Source organism: Python bivittatus, unplaced genomic scaffold (assembly GCF_059951505.1).
Source record: "Python bivittatus isolate LINGU-HERP-01145 unplaced genomic scaffold, Pbiv_v1 ctg000360_np1212, whole genome shotgun sequence".
Taxonomy (NCBI): Eukaryota; Metazoa; Chordata; class Lepidosauria; order Squamata; family Pythonidae; genus Python; species Python bivittatus.
Genome location: NW_028277069.1, coordinates 909,534 through 931,527, shown reverse-complemented (window position 1 = coordinate 931,527; position 21,994 = coordinate 909,534). Strand labels below are relative to the sequence as shown.

General features: G+C 36.8%; 2 protein-coding genes across 2 annotated transcripts; one reads left to right on the top strand and one right to left on the bottom strand.

Moving 5' to 3' along the window:
* Nucleotides 1-1,548: 1,548 nt before the first annotated feature.
* LOC103053816 (vomeronasal type-2 receptor 26-like) lies at nt 1,549-8,378 on the bottom strand. The gene is made up of 6 exons (XM_088143672.1): nt 8,182-8,378; nt 7,076-7,367; nt 5,300-5,962; nt 4,429-4,656; nt 3,837-3,963; nt 1,549-2,447 (listed from the first exon to the last, which is right to left on the bottom strand). The coding sequence occupies exons 1-6, from the start codon at nt 8,376-8,378 to the stop codon at nt 1,549-1,551; spliced, it is 2,406 nt and encodes an 801-aa protein (XP_087999798.1).
* Nucleotides 8,379-15,000: 6,622 nt separating this feature from the next.
* On the top strand, nt 15,001-21,840 carry LOC107326644 (vomeronasal type-2 receptor 26-like). Its single transcript, XM_088143671.1, has 6 exons — nt 15,001-15,236; nt 16,326-16,617; nt 16,965-17,828; nt 18,236-18,463; nt 18,666-18,792; nt 20,939-21,840. Exons 1-6 carry the CDS (start codon nt 15,001-15,003, stop codon nt 21,838-21,840), a joined length of 2,649 nt encoding a protein of 882 aa, XP_087999797.1.
* Nucleotides 21,841-21,994: the final 154 nt, after the last annotated feature.

Below are 21,994 nucleotides of genomic sequence, written 5' to 3'. Positions count from 1 at the left end.
CTCTACAGAAACCTAATCTGGAGGTACACCCCCATATGCTTCCAAATCTGAGGGGCCTCCCCTGGTTCTGGGGGAACCTGACTCACAGGAGAAACAGCTCCCCCCACCTCTTATTTCACTGGACAGGCCAAAGGATGCTCCCCTACTAAAGAGGTGGGATCCCTGCTTGCCCGGGTCGCAAGGATTACAGAGAGAAGTGAGTTTGAAGGAAGAAAAACTCAGCTTAAAAAAAAGAAAAAGAGAGAAAGAAAGATTTACCCATGGCAATATCTGCCTTTTTGTTCAAGTCATTCTGATTCTTGAAGCCTAACGAAGTGTTGCACAAATGATTCCAGCCACGGAGCTGGCCTTGCACTGCTGTAACGTAACAGTCTCTTTAGCAGCAGTGTCCACAAGAAGAGTCTGTATTTTCCTGTCTCCAATACATAAAATATGGCATCTGTGTGAGTTTCTCCTTTCCCCTCATCTTGCATCTCTGAGTGCACATGCTCACTGGCTGGCTTGGGGATGGCAGCCCATTTTCCGACTCAATCTTTCATCACTTCCCCATCACAGCAACCTTGAGCTCCTTCTGTTCTTTTGAGCTTTCAGGGTTCTACTTCTGAAGAGCAACAGAGAGAACCCTATACCTGCTTAGATCACGTTTTTCCACTATTCAAGTGGATCATGTTTTTCCACTATTCAAATCTGTGACCACTCCCATCAAGAGAAACCTAACTTTAAGTATAAGGAACACTCACACTCTTTTCCCCAGGTATTTTCATCCTGATGGTCCTTCCCAGTATAAGAGAGGGGTGTATCTTTTTTTCTAGGATTTGGGCCAAATTTCAGTGTTGCTTTTCATGCCAAATGATACACATATCAAGCCAAATCAAATCAATATTTATTATGTCCATTGAGCAGCATACACTTCTAATGAAGGCTGAGGAAGAAGGAAGAATACATTTCATTTCATTTCACTAAATGTTCAATATTATTAAAATCTGATAATAGATTACAGCGGAAATAGAATGATGGATAGAGAGTGAGCGCTTATGACCCAGCTTGCCACCTTTTTGTAAATACAGTTATATGTACCATTTTCTGAAACTGTCTACATTTTACATTTCAAAGAACCCTAACAAACCCAGATCTGATCCATGTAATACTGTGTTAAATGCAAGTCCATAAAACATTACTTAGCTTTTTACTATATTTATGCATGGTGTATGAATTGAAAGTATACAAACCATCAAAGTGGCTGCTGCAAACCTTGGACATCCTTTGTGTCAATATATCAAATCTCCTCAGAGTAACCAAGAAAACCAGATTATTAAAGCTTTTTTAGGTTAGAGTGTTGAAAGGGAGAAAGGGCAAGGTCAAAGAACCATGGAAAATGGTTGAAAATGCAGCAGCAAGAGAATTTCTTTTGCAATGGGTAGCTGTAATAATTTTTAATAATAATTCTCAATAAATTGTCTTTTCACAGAAATAAGAACTACATGTTTCCTGTAGGCAGCAGTCTTTTTCATAAGCAATGTCTCAGAGGGAGAAAAATCACATGATCTACTAATTCCTCTTTATTAGATGTTCCCTGTGGTTTAGCTCAGGCCTGAAAACAATGATGAAGCATTTTGGCAAAAAGATCCATCCCACTAATGCAGCACTGGAGGACAGGATGGAGAAGACCTCCACAGCTACCATAGCTTTTCCTTTCGTGCTCAGATAGGCTGGAACAAAGGAGACCCACACACTGCAGAAGGCCAACATGCTGAAGGTGATGAACTTGGCTTCATTAAAGCTGTCAGGCAATTTACGGGCAAGAAAGGCCACAATAAAGCTGGCAAGGGCCAAGATCCCCATGTAGCCCAAGGTGCAGTAGAAGAAGGAGGATGACCCCTCATTGCACTGGAGAATCATTTCTTTGGCTTCTGAGTGCAGGTCTAACTCAGGGAATGGGGGAGATGTTGACAACCAAAGAGTACAAATACATAATTGGACGAGAGAGCAGGAAAGGACAGTAGAAAAGGCCAGTCTTTTCCCCACCCATTTCTTCATTGAAGATCCTGGTTTTGTGGCCATGAAAGCGACCACCACAGTGATGGTTTTGGCCAGGACACTAGAAATGGCCACTGAGAAGGTGATGACAAAAGTGGATTGTCGGAGAAGGCAGATCACTTGGCCAGGTTGGCTGAGGAAGAAGAAAGAGGAGAGGAAACAGAGCAGAAGTGAGACAAGGAGGGTGTAGGTGAGGGTCCGGTTGTTGGCTTTAACAATGGGAGTATCCCTGTGCTTAATAAATGTTCCAAGAACCCAAGACGTCAGGAAGAAGAAACAAAGAGCACTGGAGGTTAAACCAATTCCTAATATTTCTTCAAAAGTGAGAAAGACCACAATTTTCTGGATACATCCTTTTTTTCCCTTATTTGGATAATGATCTTCTGAACATTCAGAACAGTCATCCATATCTGGAAGAAAAGTCAAAGAATTTATCAGGTATGCCTTCCATATTTTGAAAATTACTTTCTGAGCGGGTGCAAACTTTTATTAATTTTGAGTCCTTTCCATTGGTTACCAATTTGAGAATGTTTATATAAAAATGACTTTTTTCATTTAGGATTGGCATAAAAGAAAGTCCAATGGGAAGGACAATTATTAATGGAAATGTAGTACTTTCTAATTTTTCCAAATTTATTACAATATAGGCAATTTGGATTTTTCCAAAATATGGAGAAGAAAATTTTGATGATGGACACAAAACATTAGTAAGTGAAACAGAAGCACTGACTCTGAGGTGCAAACCAATATAATTCATTTAAATTCTTTTAGGTTTCCTCCTTCCAAAATAGCGAGCAAACTAAGGAAAGATCAGTCTTTTTACTGATCTTTACTTTTTACTTGGACCAACAAGCAAAAGTAATCACCTAATTTATTCATTTGAAATCCATATTTTATCCTGACCTTAATGATGCTTCTGTGTTCTAGGTGGAGAACATTAGTAGGTTCTACTAACACCCACCGTATGTCCCTTTGATTGTAGAATAACTGATACATTCAGAAATTGTCCTTTATCTGCTGAAGCTTCATTCCTTTCACTTTCTTTCAGGTTTTTATGGAAAATAAGTTCCAGAAAATGGCAGATCAAGTGGAAGAAAATCTCTGCATTGATTCACAGCTAAACTGACCCGAGCCAATCAAAAGGTTGTTTGTTGAATTTGTAAAAATTGTCATTGTTGGTTTAAACTTTAACTAGAGGTCTAACTTTAACTTGATTCTCCTTACTTCCATGCAATCTTTAAAAGATGAGATTACTGGTCCTCAAATCATACTTTAATCTGGGCCAAAAAAAGAAAAGAAAGAAAAAATAAAGACATTTTTGAGTTAGGTCAATGCCCATAGACTCAAGTGATACGTTCATGTGCTTTTATTTATTTATTTATTTATTTATTTATTTATTTATTTATTTATTTATTTATTTTTGAAATAAATACTTAATGCTTCCTGGGTTTACAAAAATTCATGATATTTTGTTTACTGAGTGAAAAGTCTTAGGGAAAGGAACACCAAATGCCAATGAGGATAAACATGTAAAAAAATAAATAAATAGAAATAGATCATTTAATCATATAAGATCTATCGCTCAATCCATATATATTTTGGGCCTGTTTAGGAAACACTACCTGCAGGAGTCTTATGGACAAACCTTTGCTCCTAAAAACTGATTGTGATTTACAGGTATAGAAATGAGTATTCACCCTGAAGAACTAGTACAACTACTAATTCCATTCCTTCTAAAGTAGTGTATTACATTTTGCTTAAGTCTACCTAATGAAAAATTGGTGGAATATCTAACCTACCATTTTGATTTGAAAACTTCCCTTCTGGGCATGGAGGACAGTCATAGCAACAGAATTGTTTTCCTTCAACACTTCTCTTCCAGGATCCAGGGGAACAATGGTCATTACACTGAGAAAGTGGAAGAACCTGTTCAGAAACATGGAACACTTTTAAAACAGTTTCTAGTTTATGGGAGAAAGAATTCTTGAGTTCCCAGAGGGCTAATACATTTTATCTAGTTGGATTTATACCATACTTTAAAAAGATGTTGAAATTACAAGGAAGTACAAAAAGGTCTGCTTGAAGAAGAGAAGAGTGAGAATATAAATGTACATTATGAGATTGTTATGGAAACTATTCAACTCCCATGATTTCAGGTGGAATTGCAACCCAAATATGATAACCCAGCTTTTACATTGTAATGTCATTTTGTCAGCTTGATAAATGCTTGATCAAGGACTACATTTGTACAAAATACGCCTTTTTTTTTTCTTTGAAAAGCAGAAATTAGATTTGAAAAGAGACTATGTTGAATATGATTTAACAGACAAAGACATCTTCATGGGATCATAATGGATCAAGAGACCAAGAGTCTCTTCAATTTCTCCATACCTGGTTAAAAGCTGGGTGCCAGACAATCAAATGTTCATCAATGAACAATTCTTTCCCTTTTGGAGCACTGGGATCTAACTTTCCAGCTTTAACTCTCTGAAAGGATCTGTTTGGAAAAGTGATCATGTTGACAATGTCAAAGCCACCTGGACCTTCTCTTTTGTTTTTAAAGAAGACTGTTTCTCCTGCTGAGTTGTTAAAAGAAATCCCTTGAAGAAACTTGTGGAGCTAATAGAAGGAGGACAATGAAGAGGGTGTCAAAAAGAAAATAATGCATCAGGGATGAAAGTATTCAAGTTTTCCTTCCTTTTGCTTCTACTTGCCAGGAATCCAAATAACATTCCCTGGCATGAAATATGGAAGAAAATGTCAACCCACAAAGAATGATGAAGAGTTGAGACATGCAACTCACTTTTATTTTATTAACTAATGATTACAAGTACTTTAAAGCACTAAGCTCAGCAATTCTCCTCGTAGTTTACCATAAGTATAAAAATGACCACATTTCACAAATGCGTTTTGGGCACAAGGCAAAGAAAGACTTCTTTCAGACACCTTGCCATTGAATTCTTCCTGAAAGCAGGCTTGATGAATTTACAAGGCAGACCAACTGTAGATGAAGACAAAATGATTATTTACGGAACCAAGGGTGAACAGAAGTCCCATTGACTAGACTGAAATTTGCAAAGGTATCATTTATTTTCATTCCCTTTTATTCTATAACATACAATGACCTATTGGACTACTAACTTTCTTGCCTCAGTCTCTCTATTCCTATGTGGCCATAAACCAGGGCAACCAAACTTATTAAGATGTGGATGAGAATGACTATTCACTGAAACAAAAGGTAGGCATGGCATGGAGAGATTACCTGCCAAGGCTGCAGATCTGGAAATTCAAACACTGGAATTTTTCTCTGTTTGGATCTTGATCTCACTATCTCCTGCAAAGAATGTGCCACTGCATAAACAGCATTGTAAATACTGTAGCTGTGACTAGTCATCTGAAACTCAAAGAGAGGCCCAGGCAGATTCTCCAAATTCTCTTCTCCACTACAAGTTTCACTGGTCATTGAGGGTGATTCTGCATTTGACAATGAACAGTCAAACCCTTGTTCCCAAACATCTTGAAGAAATCCATCTTTGTGGGTTGAAGGTTTGATGACTTGAAGAAATTCTTTGAACCCTTGAACTTCTCTTGAATGAACTGAAAAGGAAAGAGCCCCATGGAACATCTGCAGATCCCAACCCCTTTGATAGCCTGTCAGTATGAAATCAATTGGGTTCATCAGGATCCAAACCTTTCCAAAGAATGCCTTGTCTTTATTTTCAGGATCACATAGAAATACGACAATTCTGAGCCACACAATTGCAACTGATTCTCCATAGACAAGAAAAGCATTTGCTTTCTGATCTATCGATTTATTAGAAATAACTAAGATTTTATCACTCAGTTCTGTCATGTCTTCAAAGCGGGCAAATATTGGAATTTTTTGTGTGAAGGCTAAACAGATGCCATTCTGGTAAAGCATTCCCTGCAGTTTATGCAAAAAGTGTTCTCCCTTATTATTATCAAGAACAAAGACTCCAATCCATGTCCATCCAAAATGGAGAAAAAGTTGTATAACTCCAATGTATTGATGGTCCTCATTTGGGACCAAGCAGTAAAGTGAAGATAATTTAGTAGTCTGAAAATCTTCTTGTGCAAAAGAACCATAGGCCAACTAAACATAAATAAATAAATAAATACATAAATGAATGAATGAATGAATGAATGAATGAATGAATGAATGAATAAATAAATAGTCATTATTCATGAGAATCAAGGGAAAAATATGGAAAAATGACTGCTGGATGGAAACTGAATGAAAGTGTCCCTACATTGAACATTTCTCTAATTGTAAATACACTATGACAGTTCTGGTAAACAATAGAAGCAACTAAAACTCCAAGGTAAAATATTTTCTGGATTACAAAACAAAATGAGCTTCCTAATATAGAGTTCCAGAATGCTCATCACCCTGAATGTCTGGAAACCTGCTAATTATTTGGTCATGTGAACTCTTCCTAGCCTAAGGAAAGAACTCTTCAGAGCTAGACATTGGATTACCTTCTGCCCTTCTCTAGGACAGATAGAATAAAATACCTATCCATGAAAGACCATCTCCATGAGAATCTGGAGAAATAGAACAAGTCAAGCATGTCCTCCTTTACTGCAAATACTACAGAGATCTCCAAAAGGACCATACAGCACTAATCCTCCAACAATTCCGAGGCAAAACAGTTGAGTTTTATGCTATTATGATTAGACACCAATCAAGACACAGCAAGGAGACTTGCCACCTATTGCTGGCTGGATGGCAAAAACATGATGTCAGTTGACCCCCTCAAATAAATGTAATTTTGTTGTTCTGTAGTTTTTGTTTTACATTTTAATTTTTTGATCCATGATCATAATAAAAGATTTTGAGGTTTTGGAGTGGATTACCTTGAGCCAACTAACTGACTTGTGGAAAAAATTGCAGAAGGGAGAGGAAATTGAACTCAGCTGAAGTCCTGAAGAAAGGCATGGCAAAAAGCAAATATCTAATATTAATTACAAAAGAAGTCAATGTTTCTCTCTCACCCCCCACCCTGGCTGAAACTACCTGTGGAATCTTGTAGACATTTATACTTTCTGCCATATAGGATGAAGTATCAGAGACAAGTGCTCCAATGATGGCCATGAGATTTTTCTGGCTGTCACATTTGTAGTTGGGAACAAATTCCTTGGATTTGAAAAGCAGGTCCAGAGTGGTGCGATAGGTCATCCTTGGCTTATGGTAACTGTCATAGATGTGGAACCCAAGAGTGATGTTAGGCAAGATCTGGGAGTCCTCATTGATCTCCTTCACAGCAAAGGCCAAGGCCAGGACGTGCTGGTAGAATTTTGGGATTACACTGCCAATAGATTAAGCACAGCCTTTCAAAAAATAATTTTGCAAATTCTTCCAGTGTGCTCATGGTTTGTAAATGACCAGCAGAAATTTTTGTCTCTGAGTGAAATATTAAATACTTTTGTAATCAGTCCAAATAGACTTTGCACATAGTATTTTCCTTGATATAGTTCTAAAAAGTTAGTCAGCACACTGCATATTACAGTAATTTCTACAGTTGTAACTGTGGTGTTTAGTTTAAACTGGGCTGGGATGGCAGCAAGTATTCTGTTTCTTCTTTTTTCAGTTGATTTAGATGTTTAGGAACTTTACTGAATTAGAAAGAATTTGAGATTTAGGGTGAGATTATCTCTAGTCCCGTACATTTTGCTCTTATGAATCTTTTCAGTTCTGAAGGAACATCCCATGTGTATTCGATATTCTAACACCCCTCGGAGTCAACCTTTTTGATTCATGTCAGTATAGGCTGCAACAGATAGAAACATGAAAGAACTTCTACTCTACCGCAATCATTCCCTATCCATTTAGTAAAAATAGAATGCCAGCAGATTTTGCTAAATTCTCCTCTTTATTTATATTTTGTGAAGAGTGGCAGTGCAGATTTTGAGCATTCTTCTTTTTGATACTCTTAATCTTAACAAATGTACTTTCTTACAAGCCCTTAGAAAAACATAAAGATCGTTAGAAACAAAAAAGCTTTCAAAATGCAAAGGACTCTTACCGTTTCATACAAAACGCTGTGTTTTCTATGCAAGCAGCTATTGTAAACAATTATTGGAATGTGTGTAAGGTCAGATGATTCAAAGAAAAATCCTTACTTTGGTGAATCATACAAGTTTAGGAAAGGATGTTGTTCGAATGGAATTTCATAAAAGTGATAAAAAAGGTGGGACACCATCCCACCAATGATGAGGTCACCAGGCTGGTACCACTCATGAGGGACAGGGAAGGCATCACTTGCCGGACAGCTCAGAGCAGCTGTTTTGTTCAACAGGATCACCAGGAGGATCAACATCATGACTCTCTGCTTATGGAGAAAAGATCTGGGTCTATCATTCAAAGAGAAGTCCTGGCAAATGAGACAGGAGGGAGAGAACTTGTGGAAATGAACCTCACAGAGTCAGCATTCCCCCTTCCTGCCTCTCTGTGGCTGTAGAAATATTTATATAGATTGTTTTCGACTTCCTTGTCCCTTCTGCACATAACTTTCAATGTTTGGGCTACTAGAATAATGGAGTGATTTCAGTAATTCATCAATGGATAGCTAAAAATATAGTGTGATTCCTGTAGGAGATAATTATTTTGTTTTTGGTGAGATAATAACTGGCTGATAGTGAAACTTTTTTTTAAATGAGCAAATGACAATAAATGTAGTATAAGGGTATTGCCAATACAAATTGGCCTTAATTGTTGAAATTCATGTTCATTTCTTACAATGGAGTCAGCAAGAGTCACTTGCTGAGATGGGTGGCTATAGATATCAACTAGATAAATAAATGAATGAATAAAATGGAGCAAGTCTCCTGTTTTCCATGTAAAATGAAAAGAGTGTTTTAATAGAGAAGAGGAAATGTTTTTTATACAGTATTATGGAATGAGAAATAAACCAAAAAGCTCTTTGGAGGAAGTCATCCATATTTTCAGCAGAGAGTGCCAGTATCACTCAGTACTGATATTGATATTGACATTTAGAATTCTGCATTAGCCATGTCCTGGGGCCTAGTGAGCTACCTTTCCAAATCTTTCACTCACGTATGGGTGAATGCAGGAATCTCATGAGGATGGTTTCACGAGATTTCAGCTCTTTTAACTTGCTATATGGTGACCTAACATCTAGCTAAACAGGAACAATTGCACTGCCTGAACACTTTTCTCCATTGTTCCATTCCTATAGCACATATAACCTAACTGGGAGATATCTGTACAGGAATGGGAGGGAAAGTGAATGCTGGCAAGCTTGATGGACAAGGCACTGCAGGACGTAGAGAGGAAGTTGGTGACACCTCCATAGTTGGGGAGCATTCCAGGTCCTAAGAAGAAGCCGTAACAGAAAGTTGAGACAGGATCATGGACAGAGTTCAGCTGGTAAAGTGGCCAGTGGTGATTGACTGCTGGTCTGATAGCATGTTGGATGTATGTAGGAGTTGCCCATAAAGCAGCAACAGCAACCAGAAGAGCGGTTTCATATAGGAAGTCAGCTGACAGTGGTGGCCCAGAATAAGGAGCTGTAACGGAATCCTCTAAGCATGGAGGTGATCATGGACTCTGGGTCATGTGACTGGGAGGGAGGCAAGAAGGAGGTTTAAGAAGATGCAGTCATGGAGAGTCCAAGCCACTGGCCAGTGGACTGATCTCTCCAATGCCTGATGCATTAGGAGAATCTTTCTAAATCCATGGTCCCTATTTTGATATCTGGCCCATCTTTGAACCTGACAGTTCTTTTGTTGGTGTTGCCCACTCTTTCTCCAAATTCCATCCTCTTCTGTCCACTTTTCAAAATTAGTATGCTCACCGATAACGGCCCTCTCACTTTTCATTATTTCTAGACAAATCCTGTTGGGTTGGAAAGAAAAGAAACATGTCCTGTATGGAGGGACTTTCCATGCTTTTGGTTCTGTGCTTTACGAACATTCCTCTTTTTTTATTTTGGAAGATTCAGAACAGGTACCACTGATCTTAAGAATGGTAAATACAGTCCACCTTCTTTTTCATAAGCATTCAGATCTATAGATGCTATATAATGTCATGCCCTTATTTTAAGAGGTTTTGCGGGACTTTCACCCACACCGTTTTAGAAAGGAGGAGATTTCTCTATTATTTACACAATGTATATGCTGTGTGGTGTTTTCACTTACACTGATCATGAGAAGGCAGTACATGGTTTTGTTCTATCTGGAATGGGTCAGGTGTATGTAGCCATAGATCTTTCGATGGGCTTCAAACTCTTTGGGGTTCAATTCCAGGAGAGGGCTTAACTCCATAATAAAATCTGTGGCTATACACCCCTCACAAGTTCTAAAGAGAACAAACTTATTCTCATTTTCTCTTTCTCTCCCATCCCTTCCTCACTTGCTGTATCAGATTTCCTTTTACTCTGTTGCTAAAACCTGAGATCAGCACTGAAAATCCCATAAACTAAAATGTATCATCTCCAAATTCAAGGGAGGTATCTATTGGATGGACTGGATAAAGGAGGAAAGAGGGAATGTAGCATAACTTCTATTTCTAATTTCTCTCTTCAGATGAACACCTCAATGGTAGAAGACATAGCTCTGTTTTACTGTGTGAGAAATGGAGTGAGAGACAACCCTCCCCCTGCTTAAATTTGGAAGAGGTTTCCTCCTGGGGCAGCGTAGAGCTGCAAACCAGAAATAGAAGTACAGAAAAAAACAAAAAGAGAAACAAAACAAAAGAAAATAATATTTGTAAAATAAATCCTAGGATAATTTCAACCTTCACTGCATCCCATCCATGACTTTCTGGTCCAGTTTGGCTGGAGTTTCCTTTTGTATACAAGATGTTTCTTCCTTATCCCTTCTCCCTCCCCTCCCCCTCCCCCTCCCCCCACAGCTCTCTTTTTTCCAGCATTCCCTAAACTAAAAAATTCAATTATTTTTCATTTCCACTATATACTAAGGGAGGGTGAAGATTATCAAATACACCCAAGGAAATTATAGAGACAATGGCAGAGGGAACACCTTGATGAACCTCAGTGGTCAGGAGGCTGACTGGTTATAGAAAGTAAGATTAGTGCCATCCATAATACTTACTGAGTTCTAGAAGATTTAAAAAATCTTGAACTAGAGAAACAGTAAGAATTTCAAACAATGTTTGTTAGCTTTCAGGCAAAGGTCTGAAAAGGATTAAGACCCTTCAGAATTGTAAGTTATACTGTCTCCGCTAGGTAAGTCACCTTGTCCTTAGAGAAAGAACTTTTAAATGAGATTTTCAAAAGCTTCTGAAAAATATTTATTTATTTATTTATTTATTTATTTATTTATTTATTTATTCACTCACTCACTCATTCATTCATTCATTCATTCATTCATTCATTCATGCTGCCCATCTATCCCAGTGGGTGAGACTGGGTGGCTCACAAAAAATGTAAAAGCCACAAGCAGTTAAATAATAAATACCCCCATTCATTAATTGTAGTTAATTAATTAATTAATTAATTAAAAAGTCAGACTAGAGAAACAAACCCTACACATAAAAACTAAAAAAGAAAAGCGCTGTTTCTCCCTCTCCAGGAATTTCTTGGGTGGACAGATTCTGTTTGGAGCAGGCAGTGTCAGAGGGACATGGATATTTACACTTTGATGCAGCAGGAAAGATAAGATGATTAAAATTATTACACTTCCCTATGACCAGACTCAGATAGAAGAAGCCATCATAAAGTACAAGGAGAAAGTGGGGGAAACAGATTTGAGAGGGAATGAGGAATATTAAGTAGGTTAAGACTTGAATTTGTACATTATATTTTTATACTCTTCTGTAGATACATAGAAATGCATGCTGGTTTTGTAAATATTTTCACTTGTTTATAATATTTGATCACACTACTTTATGTATAACAGGAATAGTATAGACATCGTAGTGTCCACAATAACATCCCTCATTTGTTTAAGTGTTGGCTGTGTGTATGTCTGTACCACCTCTTCTCCTGACCCACTTCTGACCAGCTGCACCATTCAAAATAACTTATTTTCCTTATCTTAAGGATATCTTAGAAAGATTTGCTTCAAGCAACTTTGGGTGGGCTAAAATTTTTAAATAACCAACAACCTTAACAACAATGTTTTTAAAAGTGCATTGAATATCTATCACTGCAAGATTCAGATTACTTTCAGGAAGACTTCTATTTTTTTTTTTTTTTCCCCCAACAGCCCAGATCACATTTAGGTGCTAATATGCTTTCCTCCATCCACGTTTCAGCAATATAAGTATATTAACCCCTGACCACCTTTTGAACTCTTAGGTCTTCGCATCTCCATTCCAAGAGGACCCTGAAAAACGAAGGAAGAAACCAAAACATTGTTTCGATTTTTCAGATGTGGATGACTGCTCCCAATGCCCTGAAGATCAATATGCAAACAGGGACCAAGATGGATGTATCCCTAACAAGATAACTTTCCCATCGTATGCTGAACCTCTGGGCATCGCCTTAGCTTCCATTTCCCTTTCCTTCTCTTTGATCACGGCCTTTGTGTTTTGGTCCTTTATTAAACACAAGGACAGTCCCATCGTCAAAGCCAACAACTGGATCTCAATTACATTCTTCTCTCCATCTTGCTCTGTTAAAGAAAATTAAAAAGAAAGAAAAGTGCAAGAAATGAAAAAGAAAGAAACTAAAGAATATATAAAGGAATATATAAGTGACTTTGACCATCTTTTCCACAGATAATTATAGTGTTAAAATCCTTCCTCCCTCTTACATGTTATACAAGTCCCTTCAGTACCCCACTTAATCCACATCATTCTTAATCTTCAGATCCATAAATCATCATGTTATATGTTTCTTCTTTCTGCAAAAAGTCCATATAAGGTTTCCAGTCTTTCAGAAAAGTGTTTTTTTTTTGTTTGTTTGTTTTCTCTCACCAGACAGGTCAGTTTTGCCATTTGTGTGAATTGTAACATTTTCACAATCCATTCTTCTACTGTGTTGATTTCATTATTCTTCCATCTTCCATACAACAATGTTGCTGCAGTTACCATGTAAAAAATCAATCTACCATGTGTCTTTCTAATTCATTGTCCATAAGTCCCAATAATAAGATTTCTGTTTTCTTCGCAATATTAATCTTCAAAATTTTTTGCATCATTGTGTGAATTTGTATCCAAAATTTCTTAGCTTTCTCACAAATCCACTATGCATGATAAAATGTTCCCTCATGTTTTTCACATTTCCAACACTGGTTTGAAATACCTTTATACATTTTTGATAATTTCTGTGGTGTCATATACCAACGATCCATCATTTTATTAAAAAAAACTCAAATTTTTATACAATGTAAATATAATACAGTTACCCACATTCTCTCCCAAGTGCCCATCCCTATATTGTACCCAAAATTAATAGCCCATTTTGTCATGCAAACTTCAACTTGTTCTCCTGTTTCAAATCTTAACAGAGGTGTATACATTTTTGCTATAACATGTTCATCATTTCTGCATAATTCCAATTCAAACTCCATTTTTGTGTTTTTTAAGGTCCAATGGTCTTTTTATCCATATTAAACCTTTATTTGAACTGTGCAAATGAGAACTATTGAAAACTATGTCCTACTGCAGTCAATTATTCTCTTGGCTTCATCTTAATTTCTCCATCTTTCTGTATTAATAAGTCTTGATATGTTAACCATTTCTGTCTGCTTTTTCTCTTCTATAGAATGCTTCTCGTGTTGAGGGCAAAAAAGATATCTTCAGGCACAACTTGGGTTTGAATTTGTCTTTATTCTCAGTATGGCACTTCTTACATAGTGATTATTAAAATCTACATAAGTTTTATCATATCTTAAAAACCCATGCTAACTAAACCTCACATTATGAACTTCCCATTCAAACATTCTTTTATTTCTCAGCAAGACCCATTCTTTCATCCCAGCTAAACAGCAGGCTGCAAAATATAATTTAAAGAAAGGTAATCACAGTCCTCCCCTGCCTTTTGCACCTTGCAGAAGTTTATATTTAACCCTTGGTTTCTTGCCCTGCCATACAAATCTAGATAAATCTCTTTGCCATTGTTTAAAAGAGTATCATTTTTCAGAATTGGTATTGTTTGATTGAAAGGGACTCCCCTGATGTCTTATGTTCACTTTATGGTTAATTTTCTCTCTTTTGCTGTTTCCTTTCTTTGTTTCTTTTTTAATGTTTTGTTACTGTTGCAAGCTGCCCAGAGTTAATTAGAGTTGGGTGGCATCAAAATTAAATAAAACTTTAAAAAAAAAGCATTAAAAGACAGAATGGGAGAGGTGGTGTGACATGTACAATATATGTACATTAATACTGTTATCCATGTGCACTTGTCCCTCTATTTTGTATTCTGAATCAAGATAGATAATTTAATATTTCATCTTTCCTTCTGTCTGTGTCTCTCTGTGTGTACTGTATCAACATAAAAAAAAATCTAATTTTTAAAATTACTTTTTATTGCAGAAAGAGGGAGGAACATTTTCTCAAACTGACAATTAACGATTATGTGTTTTTTGGTTTGGTTTGATTTTAAGGCTAGTTATGGAGAAAATGTTTAATAGGTAATTAACTCTTCCTGGAATTGGCCCAAATTACTGTCATCTGTTTATTTGCTAAAAGCTCCAGAGATTTTAAAGAAAGCAATGGGGGAAAACAAAAAGAAAAAGAAAAAAAGCATGGCTGAAAGAGGTTATAAACTAGCCTCAGTTCCATGGAGAGCTTGGGGTGGTAGGAAGAGTCAAACAGGGCTATTGGGTTCATTTCCTCCAGTGTCTGTTTCTTCTTTGATCAGACTGACTTCAGATTTGAGTTGTAGAAATCTCAGTCAGGATTCCAGCATTTGTCTGTATCTCAATTGAAGTTCAAGATTAGATTGATGCTTTTCTCTTAGGAGATGTATTGGGAAAGTCCAGGATGCTAAGTCAGGTACATTGGTTTGGGCTGATATGCTGGAGACCTCTTTTAGAAGATTTCTGGCTGCTGATGTGTTATTCATTCTGATGGTCCTAGTGATCAAAGTGAATACTCTCAAGTGCCCAATGGTTGATACTTTTCCTGTTCCTCATGAATGGTACCAACCAGGTGATCTCCTCATTGGAGGGATGGCTTCGCAGAACCTCTATGCCTTCAGTGAGCATTTGTTTCATGAACATCCATCTCAGGAGCTCTATGGACTTTCAGAGTAAGCAAATCCCACACTTTTCTTCATCTCATAATCTGTTGCTTTTTCTCAGCTTTTTTAGATAACCACACCTATTTCTATGAATAAAAAGATGCTCAAAGAAAGCAGATGAAAACTTTATCTGGTCAAGTAATTCCCTCAGTTTTCTGAGAGTTTCTGATGTAGGCTAAATAAGACTTTATTTAGTACTTTATTGTATTTATAAGAAGGTATCATGAGAGGGTGAACATGAATGGCTAAATAATAGCTAGATTACAAAGGCATAAGACATGAGGAACTAATAAAATGAAGAAATCTTTAAAAATATGGTCCCTCTATTAAATAAAATGAGAATAGAATTTCTATGAGTAAAAAGATGCTCAAACAAAGCAGAAGAAAATTTTATCTGGTCAAGTAATTCCTTCAGTTTTCTGAGAGTTTCTGGATGTAGGCTAAATAAGGCTTTTGTTCTCCCATCAGGAAACTTTATTGTATGTTTAAGAAGATGTCTTCAGAGGATAAATATGAATGGCTAAAGAATAGCAAGATTTCAGGTTCATAAGACATGGGGAAATCTTTAAAGAGATGTGATCTCTATTAAATAAAATGAAAATAGATTTTTCTTTTTCAGAAAGAGTTCTATCCATAAGAAGGAGGATTAACATCCAACTTCAAACTGTATTTGAAACACAGAATTAGAAGCTTACTTAGGATGCTCTTCATAACTGAAAAGATTATAACTGTTGAAATTTAGAAAGTAAATCTGCAAAAGAAAACAAAACAAAACAAGATTCTTGTCTGAAGTTTCAAATGTTCATCTCAAATTATAAAACAACATTTGAAGCGATGAAAAAAGACACAGGTTTATGTCCACCTGAATGTTATTTATTTATATATCACATAGAAAAGGTTCAGTGGTCTATTTGTAATAAAATGCTCCTTCATAAATACTGTATGGACTGTAACCAAAAGTGCTCAATAGATTAGAAACATCAGCATTATTTAAAAAAAAAAAAAAAACAATTCCAATCCCAGGCTGAAATCACTAATCTTCTCAATACCATTCTATGAATTATAGAATTGTTTTCTGATAGACTTTCTTCATTGCAGTCTGATCACAAAATTCTACCAGCATGTCCTTTCCTTGGTCTTTGCTGTGAAGGAGGTCAATGAGAACCCACAAATCTTGCCCAATGTTACCCTTGGATTCCACATCTATGACAGCTACAATAATCCAAAGATGACTTATCGGACTACCCTGGACCTGCTCTTCAAATCAGACAGATTTCTCCCCAACTACAAATGTGGACTCCAGAAAAATCTCATGTCCATCATCGGAGGACTCGGATCAGATACTTCATCCCATATAGCAGAAATCGTAGATTTATACAAAATTCCACAGGTTGGTCCAGGGTGAGGGGATTCTTCCTCTTCTTCTTAATTAATTAAAACCCAAGGGCATTCTTAAATGCTCATTCTCATCAATTTCACCTAATTGTTAATAAGTGACTCAAAATCAAAGTTGAATTCCATAGTGAATGATGCTGGCATTTTAACAAGTTTCCTGTTAGGTTGAATAAAAAAATGAGTGCCCAGAAATTTAACTGTATTCTCAAAATCAAGAAATTATGGCGCAGGAATAAATTCTAATCAATCTAACCAATTAGAAGTGGTCCATAAAATGCCTAAGAAAAATCAAGATCTCTCCTTAACTCCTCCTCTGTACCATGTCTTGATGCTCTCTTTTAGCTCACATATGGATCATTTCCCCTGGAAGAAATTGATACCAGTCAATTATCTTCACTTTATTTCATGGCCCCAAATGAGGTTCCTCAGTATATTGGGATTATCCGATTGCTTCAGTTTTTTGGATGGAAGTGGATTGGGCTCTTTGTTGCTGATACTGAGAGTGGGGAACATTTTTTGCAGAAATTGCAGCCGCTGCTTTCCCAGCAGAGAATCTGTTTAGCTTTCACACAAAGATTTCCAAAACTGTTCCGTTTGGATGACTTGGACAAATTTAGTGATATAATGTCCAACTTTTTTACCCATTTCACAGACATTAAAACAAATGCATATATCCTCTATGGAGAATCTTTGACACTTGCATGGCTCACAGCTCTCAAATTTCTATGGGATGCTGCAAATAAGGGAAATACATCTTTATGTAAGGTGTGGATCACCACAACCCAAATTGATTTCATGCTAACAGGAAACCAAAAGAATTGGGATCTCCAACTGTATGATGGGGCCATTTCCTTTCAAATCCATTCAAGTGAAAATCTGGAATTCAAGGAATTTCTTCAGTCCATAAAACCATATTCAAAGCACAAAGATAGATTTCGAAACCATTTTTGGGAGCAAGCATTTGACTGCTTCTTTCCTAATTCGGAATGGTCACCAATGGGCAGTCAAAAATGCACTGGGGAAGAAGAACTGGGAAGCCTTCCTGAACCTCTGTTTCAATTACAGATGACAGGTCACAGCTACAGTATCTATAATGGAATTTATGCTGTGGCTCATTCTTTGCATACCATGCGATTAAAGGGATCCAATCAGAGAAAAATAGTGGCGGGTAAAATGGCTGAATCTCCAGAACTACAGCCTTTTAAGGTAACATTTGTCCAACAGAAATATTTTCCTTTCGATGAAGAATTTGGTACAACATAATTTAGGTCACAAAATGAGCTATGCCTAAATTCCAGGTACAGCGATCATTAAAACAATGATCTTCAACACCCTAGTTAGAATGCATTTAACTTTTTCCTCAAGGAAGTTTGCCTCACGCAATTCTGTATATGTTATTGACTGTCTATACTTTGTGGGTTGACCTCTTGTGCTATCAAAGAAAAAGGGAAACATGAAGTTCTTTACAATACATACTCTCTGTTTTGTATTGGCATTTTGTCCAATAAAACCTCATAAAGAATTTCAGAAATAAAACATGGAAAGTCTAATATGTTCATTTCTTTCCTTATTGTTATTTCAACTTCCTCTCTTTCTTCTTCATTTTGAACTAGCTCCATCCATATCTTCAAGGCATTTCTTTCAACAATTCAGCAGGAGAGAGGGTGTCCTTTAATGAGAAGAAGGAAGTTGCAGGAGGATTTGACATCATCAACTTGATCACTTTTCCAAACAAGTCCATCCGGACTGTCAAAGTTGGAAGGCTAGATATCAAAGCTTCTTATGGAAATGAACTGATCATTAATGAAAATCTAATTGAATGGCACAAAGGTTTTAATCAGGTATCGGCCTACATACATGTAGAATGTTTAAAAATTTACAGCTTCCTTAAAGAATAGAAAAGATTTCAGTTAAAATGTCTCCAACTGATCTTTGCTGGCCATGATTCTCCTTATAAGATGATTAGTTGACTCTATTTTCAGCTGATGAAAAAGCATAACAGATTGGCAACTACCTCTGCAAACTTTTCCATGTTATGAGCAGGTTCTGCCAGTTTCTCTGTGCAATGAATACTGTCACCCTGGATTTTGGAAGAGAAAGTCTGAAAGGAAAACGTTCTGCTGCTATGATTGCATTCCATGTCCCCAGGGGAAGATTTCAAGCAAGATAGGTCAGTTATGAAGTCCTTCAATTTTTTATGACACTGAGTGGAAAGAAATTGCTTCATCACAATTTATTTATTGCTAAGGGTGAGTCTGTGGTGCAGGGAACACAGCTAACCCATATTCATCTTATTTAGTAATATTCCCCAAACTCTGAAAATAAAAGAATAGCTTTAAAAATCCTGACAACACCACATGAAATCCCTTCTTTTTCAGAAAGCTTGCTCTAAATCCCAGAAAAATACAAACTGGGATTTAAAAAGAAATAAGAAAGTAAAGAAAATGATTAATTTTTAATTAGCATTAGGTTCGGGGATTGTCATCTGTGGATGCTCTCTATATAGTCCCAAGAGAAACTGGGGGCATTTTATATGGTAATCATGCACAGCACTACAGGAAAATACTATAGAGCACATTTAGGGAAGTATTAGAACTGCTGGTACATTCCTTGTAAAATGGAATGGGGAAAAATGCAGTGATCAGTATTATGTATAAATTACAGTCTATTAACTAATTAATTAAGCAAATGTCTAGGCTACCCAAATCCAAATGGCTTTGGGTACCTTGACAAATATGAAAATTATAAAATCAACACACTAAAACCAAAGAGATGACTGGCAGGGAACAGCAACCAAATTCTGTAACATCTAAATTTTAATTATTCATTATAATGAATGTCTCAAACTTCATGCTGCTTCATATCACACCTGATCAAACCATAGATTTTTGGTATACTTGGTATATATTTTGGAACAATTTTTTATGATGTTGGCTAGGGAAAAAAAAAAAAGTTTCATCAAAAGTTACCTCAAAAGTTTAGGTTTTCCAGGCAATAAAGCAAGGAACAAGGCTAACGCATATAAATCTCATTTATTAATAGTCTCCCAAAATTGAAAATATAATACCTTGCAGAATCCTGTCCTTCATACATGAAATCTCTTCTCTTATGGCATTTTATAAGCTGCAATACAAAAGTGATACATTTATTTGAGTTCCTGCAGATCTCATCTGTAGACCACAATGTAAAATTATGACCCAACTACATTTTATATGATGGTCATGACAATATAATGGATGGTATGTGGGAGAAAATTTAATATTATCTGCTTAATCCTTGCAAAATTGAATGGAATAATGCAATAATTAGCATAATATAGCTATTACATTGAGGATCCTTTCAATCAGTTGATATTAAATGAAGTCCTTTAGTTTTTTGTGACATTGCCTGCAAAGAAATTATTTCATCAAACATTACATATTGGTAAGGGTGAGTCTATGGTGCAGGGAACACTGCTAACCTCTGTTGATCTTATTTAGTGATACTCCCCAAAATCTGAGTATTCAAATATCCTGACAGAACCACATGAAATCCCTTATGTTTCAGAATGCTTGCTCCTAATCTCAGAAAACTACAAACTACGATTTAAAAAGAAAAGCAAAAGGAAAGAAAATGATTAATTTTTAATTGCAAATGGGGAAAAAAAAAACACAGTGATCAGTATTATGTATAGATCACAGTCTATTAGCTGATTAATTACTTAAGCAAATGTCTAGGCTACCTAACTCCAAATGATTCTGGGTATCTTGACAAATATGAAAATTATAAAATCAACAATAAAACCAAATTGATGACTCGCAGGTGTGATGGAATGGAATTATGAAGGCCAGACTCAGGGAGAAAAACATTTTCTTTCATCTCCTGATGCGCGAGGGAGAGATAAGAGGATGAGACTGGCACCTCCCTGAGGAATTCACAATGTTGTGGCTGGCATTATTTGGGAGCTGGGGTTTCAGTCTGGGAAGATTCTTGCTAGAATCTTGCAGCTAATAAACATTGCTGGACTGAATTTACATGGTCTCTTGGAGTTCCTTGGGCTAGGCCTGACAGCAGGGAACTCAAACCAAATTCTGCACCATCTAAATTTTAAGTATCCATTATAATGAATATCTCAAACTTTGCACTGTTTCATATCACACCTGATCAAATTATAGATTTTTGGTATACTTGGTATATATTTTGGAATAACCATTGGATAATAAGTACATAGGTAATGGATTGCAGAATGAATATCAATCTTCAAATAATAGCATGTATCATTTATTAAAAATTGGTAAATAGGAATTAAATGATTTCATGTTGATCTTTTCATGCAGACACAGAAGATTGTTTCAAATGCCCTGAAGATCAGTATCCAAGCAAGGAGCAAGATCGATGCCTTAACAAAACAATGAGTTTTCTCTCCTTTGAAGAACCTTTAGGGATCACTCTGGCCTCAGCTGCTGTTGCCTTTTCCCTCATGTCAACCAGTGTTCTTGGCATTTTCCTTAAGCGTAGAGATACTCCCATCGTCAAGGCCAACAACCGGGACCTCACTTATACTCTCCTCATCACCCTTCTGCTCTGCTTCCTTTCTTCCTTGTTATTCCTTGGTCAACCAGGGAAAGTAACCTGCCTTCTGCGGCAACCAGCATTTGGCATCATCTTCTCAGCTGCTGTTTCTTGTGTGTTAGCTAAAACTATTACTGTGGCTGTAGCTTTCATGGCCACGAAGCCGGGTTCTACAATGAGAAAATGGGTAGGGAAAAAAATGGCCCCTTCCATTGTCCTTTCTGGTTCTTTTCTTCAAGCAGCTCTTTGCACCCTGTGGTTGGCAACCTTTCCTCCATTCCCTGACTTAGACGTGCACTCCCTTATGGAAACCATGATTTTGCAATGCAATGAAGGCTCCATCTTCATGTTCTATTGTGTCCTGTGCTACCTGGGTTTCTTGGCTATTGCCAGCTTCATTGTGGCATTCCTCACTCGAAATTTACCTGACAGTTTTAATGAAGCCAAGTTTATTACTTTCAGCATGTTGGCCTTCTGCAGTGTGTGGGTCTCCTTTGTTCCAACGTACCTGAGCACCAGAGGAAAAGCCATGGTGGCTGTGGAGGTCTTCTCCATCTTGACCTCTAGTGCTGCCTTACTGGGATGTATCTTTTTCCCAAAATGCTTCATCATTGTGCTGAGGCCAGAACTAAATAGCAGGCACCAACTAATCAAACGAAGTAATTAATTTATGTACACATTTTTTTTCTAAATGAAAAAGGAAGGTTATTAGCAAACAAAAATTAAAGACTTGCCCTTTTCAATGTTCCTTCCTGTTTTCCTTTCTAACCTACATTTGTTCTATGTGGCTGGTCACCTCTCCTTAATTTCCTGAATTATAT

Bases quoted from the DNA above. Each gene is read 5' to 3' on its own strand.
- LOC103053816 (XM_088143672.1), bottom strand. From the start codon at position 8,378: ATGTTGATCCTCCTGGTGATCCTGTTGAACAAAACAGCTGCTCTGAGC. The intron at 7,368-8,181 runs GTAAGGATTTTT...ATCTATTGGCAG, and splicing joins AACTTGTATGATTCACCAAA to TGTAATCCCAAAATTCTACC. The intron at 3,964-4,428 runs GTATGGAGAAAT...GTTTCTGAACAG, and splicing joins GGCACCCAGCTTTTAACCAG to GTTCTTCCACTTTCTCAGTG.
- LOC107326644 (XM_088143671.1), top strand. From the start codon at position 15,001: ATGCTGGAGACCTCTTTTAGAAGATTTCTGGCTGCTGATGTGTTATTC. The intron at 16,618-16,964 runs GTTGGTCCAGGG...GCTCTCTTTTAG, and splicing joins ATTTATACAAAATTCCACAG to CTCACATATGGATCATTTCC. The intron at 18,793-20,938 runs GTCAGTTATGAA...CTTTTCATGCAG, and splicing joins GAAGATTTCAAGCAAGATAG to ACACAGAAGATTGTTTCAAA.